The 10,407-nt window shown below is 45.4% G+C and overlaps 1 protein-coding gene across 1 annotated transcript; it reads left to right on the top strand.

Annotated features, from left to right (window-relative positions):
• Positions 1-5,333: 5,333 nt before the first annotated feature.
• LOC125539029 (uncharacterized) lies at positions 5,334-6,803 on the top strand. The gene has a single exon (XM_048702393.2). The coding sequence runs from the start codon at positions 5,373-5,375 to the stop codon at positions 6,756-6,758; it is 1,386 nt and encodes a 461-aa protein (XP_048558350.2). The 5' UTR covers positions 5,334-5,372; the 3' UTR covers positions 6,759-6,803.
• Positions 6,804-10,407: the final 3,604 nt, after the last annotated feature.

Here is a 10,407-nt window from a genome sequence, read left to right as displayed (position 1 = left end):
GCGTCCGGCTCCTCCACGGCGTCGTCCAGTTGCCGCGACCTCGCCGCCGTCAGATCCAACCCCTATGCTAGTAGTTTAACGTAGTTTGTAGTATAAACTATGCTTGTAGTTTGTTGATCATGTGATGAACTATGTAGTATGTGATGAACTATTAGTGCAATTTCTGTCGCGAAAGTGATTTTTCAAATTATGCAGGTTTTAATACGGGTTCTGTTCTGCCGTGCATGTTTTCGACCCGCAAACACGATCTTCGTGAAATCGCAAACATGTTTTGCGGGTCGAATTTGACGGGGTCTGCTAGAGTTGCTCTAAGGAGGAAGGAGCTCCTTAACCCTGACGATCAGGTGACAAAGGCTTGGCACGTAGATTCAGTTCAAGTGATGACAATGCTAATGGTAGTGTAAGCAGCGGTAGTCTGGTAGCTGAGTAGGTAATCACCAGTTAGCCCAAATACTTGGAGCAGATGGTGCCGTGGTGGAGGGCAGATTCCACCACAGCCAGGACTTGTGATGCTTGTCCAAGCTATTTTACATACTCTACTATAGAAATCCTATCTGGAGAGGGCATGTCCTGAACACGGCGACCTCTGGTCTTGACAATCTTACCATCCAGATTCTTGTGGGGGTCTGAGCCGTTACTATTTCTCCCGAGTTAGAAACGGGCAAATATATTGGAAGACATTGCCTAGAGTATCAGATCGCGGACCATGTCATTTAGTGCACTGTAGCTAGCTGAATTTTTTTGCAGCATTAACCATGGCGTGTGGCTGGTGATACTTGGTAGCTGTGACGTACTGAACATTTTTGTAATATATATTGACCATCTTTTAGTATGTATAGTCAACGTTTTTTCAAATATGCGATGAAATTTTCTTAATATGCGGTGAACAAATTTTTAGTATGCACCAAACTTTTAAAAACTTACATTGAACATTTAAAAATTTATATATTTTTAACAGGGTTTTAAATATTTTAGCTCCATAAAAGCCTGGTTTTTAGAGGAAAAAACAACAAAAAGAAGCGGAAGAAAACAAAAGACAAGTCGCGCTAGCGTGGCCGGCCATTTACCTTTTTTGCTTTCAGGCGTTGCTTCGCTGGTTGACCACGAGGACTATTTTTCGCCTACTGCGAGAGCAATGGTAGCATCACCTCCGGTGTGAAGCTAGTGAGCTGGCCTAGTACTGTAGCTGCCTCTGGCCTGAGTTTATTTCTATGTGTATTTCTTTATCGACTTTCATTGTTTTCTTCAGTCTTTCTTTTCTTTTTCCTTTTTTCTTCTGTTTTCTATGGTTTTCTTTGATTTTTCTTTTTATTACTATTTTTCTTAAGTTTTCTTTGTTTCTTTATTTGGTTATCACAAGTTTTCTTCGGGTTTTTTTGACACATTTCTACCTTTTTCAATACATGTACATTGTTTTTATACATGTGTAACATTTCTTTGATACACATTGAACAATTTTCAAATGCATGACGTACATTATTTCAATTACATGTTTTTGAATATAGTTTTCAAATACATGTTCAATATCTTTTTCCAAATACACGTTAAACATTTTTTTAAACTACACCATCATTTTTACATTGTATAAACATTTTTAATGTATAAACAGACTTTTGAAATTTGTTCACATGCTTAAATGTTACGCTTATTTTTTGAATTGTCAGGATTTTTTTTGAATTATGTGTTTTTTAGATTGTATAAATAATTTTTAAAATGTCACGTTCATTTTTTTGGAAGGCGTGAACTGTTTTAAAATGTCACATGCATGAATCAAAATATCATACTTTTTGCGTTGGATTATCGGATGAAGTGGAAGCATACATGTACGTCAAGGTGGCATTTTTCCTTGTGGTGTAATGTGTTCCTATATGGTATATGTAGGTTATATAACCTTTTCTAAATGCAATCTTCATTTTTTTTAGTTGCACGAACAATTTTTGACATTGTATAAACATTTTTCTGTATATTATTGCATCACTATAAGAAAAGCCACCATGGCAGCGACTTATTACTACGCGCGGCAACAATGATGACATCCACAAAGGGGGACAATGATGACCTTTACGCGACACAACGCATGCGACCTGTGGATCCTGGCAATGTATATAAACTAGATGTACAGCTAAACGGGATGCATGGATGAAATGTATGTATACATTTTGGTGTACCGATGTACCGTATAAAATATGGTGTATTTTTCAAACAAAAAATCACAAATTTTTATTAGTGGTGTGCTACGTTGGATGGCATGCGGAAATTGCAAATGGTGCACCCGTTTCAAAAAATACATTTTCTACAGCATGAAAAAAATTGAATTTTTTTTGCAAACACTCATACACATGTACAGTATGTATGTGCAAAATTTCATAACAGTATATGTTCACACATAGCGTACACAAAAAAGACAAATACATATTTCCAAAATGGGCTGACTTTTTTTGTTGTTGGGCACAATTTTTTTGTACAGCCTGCAAATCACAATTTTTTCAAATGAATTTTCACCCGTTCGCACTAAGCATTTATAAATTTCCATGAATTTTCTTTTGATTTTTGTAAAACTTTTAAATATGCTTTTTGATATTTTTAATACCGAGCTCACTGGAGCTCGGTTAGCAAAAATCTGCAGTCGGACGGCATGCCAATATTATCGACTAGTGTTTTTTTAACACAATACAGACGCAAGCGCTCATACATACACGCATACACTCACCCACTTTAATACAAAGTTAGTACATAGCTGAGTCACTTATTTTGGGACTGAGGGAGTAGTTACTAGTGAGGGGCCAAATTGGAGGCCACACCCCTAGCATCAACTTGTGATTTTTTTTTTGAAAAAAATCACCAAATTTCTACTAGTGGCTATAAATTCACTCACATACCACTAATGTTCTTGTGCTCTTTTATGGTACCCTATGATGAACCTGAGCCATCCATTCTCCCTAATCTAACAGTGTAGATCCACTTGTACTGTTAGACTAACGAGCAATGCACAAACGAGAGGCGTTAAAATCATGAGCAGTATACCACAAAAAGGGATAATCGTCACGAGGAAAATTTCCACGCCGAACCTCTAGACCGAGTCGCTAAGGCCCTGTTCGTTTAATCCCCTTGCCACAGGGATTGGAGGGGATTGGGAGGGTTTGAGGTGAATTTTAACTTGCAAGGGATTTAATCCCCTTTAATCCCTTTCAAACCTCTCCAAACCCTGTCTAACCAAACAAGGCCTAAGAGTGTTTGGCATCACCGCCATCTCTATGCCCACAGTAACGATCGAGGAGACGGATACAACCGGCGAGAAGAAGATGGCAGCCACCGGCAACTAACCCTAGATTGGCCAAGTTTTGCTTTGTTAACCTAGCGAGATGTTCGCAGTGGCAAAAGATGGCTCCATAGCTGCAGGCGAGACAAGAAGAGCCCTGCAGAAGCAGAGCAAGGCGCTGGACGAACTCACTGACATGTCAAGGATTGCTAACCCTCCTTGCACCATCATCACGTCGGTCTCAGCTCATCTCCAATCCCCGCCGCCCTTATCGATTCCTAAATCCAGATGAAACAGAGAGCTTCACTGAATAAAAACTTATGATCTTCTTTTGATCATTACACTGAGATGTGTGTTTAGACAATAGATCTTGTCAGCCTTTAATTATTCTACTGAGTTTGTTCCGGCGGCGATTTTGTTCTTCATTGCAAGAACGAGATCACGTCCTTTATGGTTGCGAGGGAAGTTAGAATTATTGACCTAATTGCTCTCTAAACAAGTCCATAATACTTTAGAAATCAACGGTAGATGAGGCTTATACTGCTCCTCTCCAATAGGCAGTATAAGGTACCGTAAAAAAGCTCAATATTCTTATAACTGGCGGCGTGCGTAAAATGGGGCACATCACTAGTAAAACCAGCTCACTAGTGGTATGTGAATGTCCCAAAACTAGTAGACTTTTCATACGTGATGTGTCACCCACGTATCACTAGTAAGCTTTTTGACACGCCACTAAGGGCATTGTACCCATATGCCCCATGACAAAAAGTAATTGGAGACATCTACATTAATTTTTTCTCTTCAATGCAAGCTATTACTAGTGGATCTCATTAAGAAATGGAAAATAGAGACTATAGTACACATGCATCTCTACTTTTCACTCCAACCTTTTCAGCTTCTGTCACCGGACCATACTTTTTCTCTTCAAACACCCGTCTCCTGAAGAGGATCCCGCTTTCCTATCCGAACCTACTTTACGTTATATCCGATCCTACATGGCATGCAAGGCATCACCTTGAGGATATGCATTGTACATGCCTTAATAAGGGACGATCTCTGCCCCAGTGAGTGGATTGGAATTTGGAACTCTCTGCCCTGTTTGATCTTCAGCGACACATGCAGGCCTATGTAGCTTCTCGGTGACTGCTTCCATTTCCATAGCAACGTGGTGTGTTTATGTGCCCTTTGGGATAAGCAAAGAGGATTGCATTTAGCTCGCACAACCCAAGTTCCTTGTTTTTTTTAGGGTAAAGCACTTGCTTTATTACTACTTAACTGTTCTTAGACAAATCACCCAAGATACAAACGCCCACATGGGCGGGAACATCAGGCTCCCAAGTGGTTTGGTTTCAAAGCGCGGCCAATATTGGCGAGTTCATGAGCAACAGGATTTGCACTACGCCTACACACGGAAATAGTAACCTCAAAGGACCAAAGCTTCAGGTGGTATTTGATATCCTCAATGACAGCTGCATATGTCGAGGAGTCGGCCTTCTGCATATCGAGGGCTTCAGCCACAAGTTGTGAGGGCCTGTTTGGTTCCAAATAAGTCACCAACTTATAAGTCAAAAAGTGAAAAAAAATGACTTATTTTGCCAAACAGACCCAACTTATAAGTCACTCCAACTTATAAGTCATAAGTTGTTCCACCCCAATTTAAAACTTATAAGTCATCTCCTTTTACATGGGTCCCACCACCTTTACATAAAAAAGCAAGATGGAAATATGTGGTCAGACGACTTATAAGTTAGGTGACAACCAAGCAGGCGTGACTTATAAGTAAGGTGACTTATTGAAAATAAACAGGCCCTGAGTCTGTCTCCAGTTCAACCCGGACGATTCCTAGGTCCGCAACGGTATGAACAGCGTGGGACATGGCAGAGATCTCGGCTGCTGCGAAGGGGTCAGAGATGTCCCTTGTTGAACCGAAGAAAAAGCAGTTGAAAAGTTTAATGGGAGGGGGCACGTCGATCGTTGCCTTCCCTCGAAAGCAATGGAAAAAAGCTCCGTGGGAGGCACGCAACCGCATTATATATGCTCCAAAGTCCAAACCGCGTCACTCACTCAACTCACCTTATTGAACTATAAAGATCGTCCACTCAACCAGCAGCTTATGAGACCGCGGTCGATGGCGAAGACCAAGGGATCGCCACGTCGCTCTCGCTGCAAGCGCAACCGTCGGCGCAACAAGAGAGCGCGGCGGCCGTCGAGGGAAGCAGAGCCTACCCCGACGGGTCCAACAGGCGTGCACCACATCCCCGACCACCTCCTCGAGCTCGTGCTCCTGCGCGTGGCCACGCCCCTCGCCCTCCTCCGCGCCGCGTCCACGTGCAAGCGCTGGTGCCGCCTCATCTTCACGGACGACGCAACGTCCCCGGACCACCGGTTCCGCCGCTCCCTCCGCGCGGCCCGCGTCCCCGGCCACTACCACGTCGACGGGAACAACCACGTCTTCGTACCGGACCCCTTGGCGGCCGACGGCTTCGACAGACGCCAATTCTCCCTCGACTTTCTCCCGGCCGTCCCTCACGGCTCGCTGCCCTGGGAGCTCGCCGACAGCCGCGGTGGCCTCCTCCTCTTCTATAGGAGGGACCTTGTCTACTACCGGATGGGTCGAGTGTGGGGAGGGGACACCGAGTACCTCCACTTCCCTGACATGCTCGTCTGCGACCCGCTCAACCGGAGGTGCCAGGGGATCCTCTACTGGGAGGAGATGTGGCCCTACCAGTGCCTTGGTCTGTTCCTGCTCGACGGCGCCGCCGCCGACGAGCCTGCTGCAGGTGGTAGCTCCATCGCCATGTCCAACTTTCGGGTGGTCGCCGTGACCTACGAAAGCGATGTCTTCGAGGATGACCGTGGCGCACCCCGCGCCTGCGTGTTCTCCTCCGGCTCCGACGGCGGCTGGAGTATGGTGGAGAGCGCGTCCGGCGGAGACGTCCCCATCCCGGAGTACCGTTCGATCAGCTTCGCAGGGCGCGCGCGTTCGTCCTTCTTTTGGCGGATGGAGCACGAGGGCGCGGTGCTGGCTCTCGACGATGCCACCATCCAGTTCTCGCTCGTCACGTTCCCGTGTACCGTCGTGGGGATGCCGGAGGAATCTTCGGCCTTCCGGGTCATCGGCGGCGACGACGACGCGGTGCGTGTTGTACGCGTGATGGCCAACAATGACCTCACGGTGTTTCGGCAGCTCGACAGCAGTGGCGAGTGGGTGGTGGAGAAGCTCGTGAGGCTGCCGGAGGCGACTAGTGGGCTACCGGAGCGCGAGGAGACGTATTTCCACGGACCAGCAAAGATTGTTGCGACGACTACGAGGCACGTCCTCGTGACGCCGCAGGAGGAGACCTGGATTTTCTCCATCGACCTCGAGACGCTCGAGGTGGACCAGGCGCATGAGAGGAACCGGTACGCCGGTGCGGCGTACCCATTCGAGCTGCCATGGCCACCGGCCTTGCGAGCAGACAATCGCCGTCGTTGTAGCAGGATGGATTTAACGGTTTAATTGGTTAATTGTTTGCCCCAAATAAATCAGAAACAGTTTTGATGATTCTCATCTACATGAAAAATAGTTAACTCTAATCTAAGTCCCCTACCCTTATCTTATCCAAGTTCCTCATCTTTTTTTCATGCAAGCATTTTTTTAACGCAGTACAGACGTAAGCGCTCATACATACGCGTATATAGTCACCCCTATGAACACACATGCACATCCTACTCCTATGAGCACCTCCGAAAAACTGAGCCGGCATATCATCTTAAGATTTACGAAGTCATCGTAGGTGCCTCGTCATCGACGGGAACGTCTCCTTTCACTGAAAGCACATCGCCGAAAATTTTGAAATTAATTCAGAAATAATGCGAGCAACAAGGCTTGAACCCTGGTGGGCTGGGGATACCATTGTCCTTCTAACCATTCAATCACAGATTGGTTCGCATGCAAGCATTTGATTTCACGTCGCTGGTTGTCGCTTCAGTTAGTTATGTTTTCTGCCGTGTTTTTCTTTTGTTTGCCCGCTGTCGTTCAGTACGTTATGTTTTTTGCCCGTGTTTTTTTTGTTTGCCCGTTATCAGCTTGGGCCCATTTCTCTTTTTTTTATGTGTGTTTTTTTCTTAGGCTGCTTTGTATGGGACGACCTATAGTCTCTACTCATAAAAGGGGAGTCCTTACGTCGTTTAGTTCACCCCCTCCTCCCACTTCTCGCCCATCGATTTTTCTCTCCCTCTTAAATCCACGCAACAGAAAAAACCAACAGCACAGGAAAAAGAAAAAAACTAGCCGACAAAAACAGAAACACACGCACGCCTCCCCCTCCCCTCCCCCCCACGAGAATCGCCAGGCTAGAGGTGCTAGAGTTCCTCCATGGCCGCTGCGGCGTGCCTCCACTGGGAACCACCATGCACCGCCATGCCCCCTTTCGCTGCTTTTTTATCCCATCCTTCTACTCGTTCTTTTGTCCTGGAGTTTTTTTATCGGTGTATGTAGCGCCCCACCACGCCGCCCCGGATTCCCAGCCTCCCGGGCATGCCACATTGTCGTCGTCCCTCTACCTCACCACCTCATCGGTCCGCACCGCCACCTCTTCGTCACCTCGACTGATGCAACCAATGCTTCTCTTTCCCTGACGGACACCACCCATGCCTTCCTCATCCTATCGCCGGAGGTATCCCCTCACCCCAGGACCGCACATGCCTTCCCTCACCGCGTTTCGGGTGGGATCCCCTCACCCCGACGCCACCTCCTTCCACCACAGTGAGATGCCGCACTTGGGACTACGAGATGGTGGGGAAGGCCACGTAGATGCCTGGACTTGGTCAAGTTCCCTTGATTGGGTGTTGTTGGTCACTGGGTTGTGTTCCCAAGGATGGGTAAGAGTCATCCATACATTCTCCTCCTAACTAGCACGTGTGGTGGTGGGTCATTGCGGAGGCGAGCGTTGTGGCTAGGGCTCGAGGGTGCGCACGAGAGGATGAGGTCGGGCGCCCGAGGGAACGAGCGGCGGCGAGTCTTTGCATATCGTGACCGCGGCGGTCGGGCGTTGAGGGTGGCGTGTACTAGAGCCCGGTCAGCAGAGCCGCATTCATGTTTGTGCTTGAGGGTACCTGCGAACGGGAAGGTATCTGGTGATACCAAGGCTTAGGTGATACCATGATATGGGCCCCCGAGAGCCGCAGGATCTCAGATCCGAGGGCTACCGAAAGCTCTTGAACATTTTGCTAAAACTGTCCGAGAGTCTTAAAATTACATGCAGGTACAATAGCTTTTTAGATGCCGTCAAATCTAAGATCCAACGGCCGAGAAGTCCGTATCACAATATAACCTGAAATTTTCCCACCTGCGAGCCGGCGACTAAAGGCAGAGGGCGCGCCATGTGTTGTGGCTGATGTGTGCGTGTGTGCCTTGTTCTGCTTGTGCATACGTGCTGTGTTCTCCTCTCCTCCAGCATGTGTGCAATGTCTGTTCCGGCCAGCCGTGCATGGTATTCGTGTTTGTGACATGGTTATAGATGCATCTAACGTGTTGTGGTTTTTAAATAATGCACTTTTGGGATTTTCATAATCTTATATGCATATCGACTGTCACTCATGTGAGGCTGCCCAATGGAAAGATTTGTGGGTTGCTTCTGCTGTGCTTATTTCTCTACAGTTTTTTCTGGGTCTCCTTAGATATATATTTTCAGAGAAAATGTTTTGGTCACAGTAGCAAACGAGTTGAGCTAATTGTATGGGTTGTGGCTGATAATAAAGAAGAATGACCTTCAGGTGAAGCATGTCGTCCCTAGGAATATGTTGGCCTGGAGGATTGTTCCAGGAAGCTCTTCTGGTGATAACATGATGTTGGGCCTCGGGGACATGGTAAGCTACTTATGTTAGAGAAACAGCGTTTGCATCCATAATATACTGTGGGAGTGGGTTATTGGCAAAATTTGGCCTTCAATTGTTGTGGAACTTGCCCACATGAGATCTAGAACATATGTTTGGAAGCGGTTTAATGCTTAAAAGTAGAAGCTTACATATTTTCTCCAAATGGAGGTTTTCACCAGATACGCTGCCTTATCGATTAGCGGTTTGTTTTGGTTAGCCCTTTTTTATTTAATCATTTGCTTTTTAGGTTGGCCTCATTTCAAAAGAGATTGTATCAATGAGCTTTTTATTTGTTGCACTTGCACACAACTTGAATTGGCTTAAAGCATGTTTGATTGTCCTCCCCACTTTTTCACAAGTGTGTCATGCCACAGTTTTTATCGGATGTCCCTGAAGGGACTGCCACGTTTTTTGTGATGGCTAAATTGATCGCTATACTTGTGGCATAAATTGGCTAGCAAACGAGGCCATGACAAATGCGTACGTGACTAAGTAAATGTGGTGTGCCACAACGTGGATGTCAATCAAACATGCCCTTAAGCTTTTGCGGGACTATTTCTTTTTTAGGGGAGACTTCTGTGGGACTATCTTCTACAGCAGTGGTGTTTTTTTATATGTGCTCCCTCCGGTCCTTTTTACTCTGCACATTGGATTTGCCGAAAGTCAAACTTTGCTAAATTTGATCAAATTTATATTAGAAATTATTAGCATCTATAATATCTAGTAAATATAATATGAAAATATATTCCAAGATGAATCTAATGATATTGGTGTTGTTATGTGAATGTTTATAATTTTTTATATAAATTTGGTCAAAGTTGGATGAGATTGACTTCAGACAAACCTAATATGCAGGATAAAAAGGACCGGAGGGAGTATAAACAAAGAGATAGGATTTTCAGCACCCGGGTGTCTATGAACAATAAATTAAAAGAATCAAAAAAATCTGAAACGCAGGATTAGCTGTTCATGAATATACTGTTCAAAAAAATTCAAAACAAATTTGTGGGACTATTGTTCTTTTGAATTTTTTTCAATCTTATATGAATTTACTGTTTATGAAGGTGTAAGGGCGCCCGGGAGCTGTTAGATATTTCTCTTTTAAACAAAGAACACAGGATTAGCTGGCACAAGCCAAGTTCCGTGGGAGCCAAGCTGCCTTTCCCTAAAATTGAAAAAAGAGAAGCTGTGAAAAAGGTTTCCATGGGAGGGATGCACGTTCGTTCGTTTTCAAAAGCAATGGAAAAAAGCTCCGTGGGGAACACGCAGCCGCATATGCTCCAAACCGC

Source organism: Triticum urartu, chromosome 1A (assembly GCF_056163025.1).
Source record: "Triticum urartu cultivar PI428250 chromosome 1A, HENAU_Tu73, whole genome shotgun sequence".
Classification (NCBI taxonomy): domain Eukaryota; kingdom Viridiplantae; phylum Streptophyta; class Magnoliopsida; order Poales; family Poaceae; genus Triticum; species Triticum urartu.
This window is presented reverse-complemented; position numbering and strand designations above follow the sequence as displayed.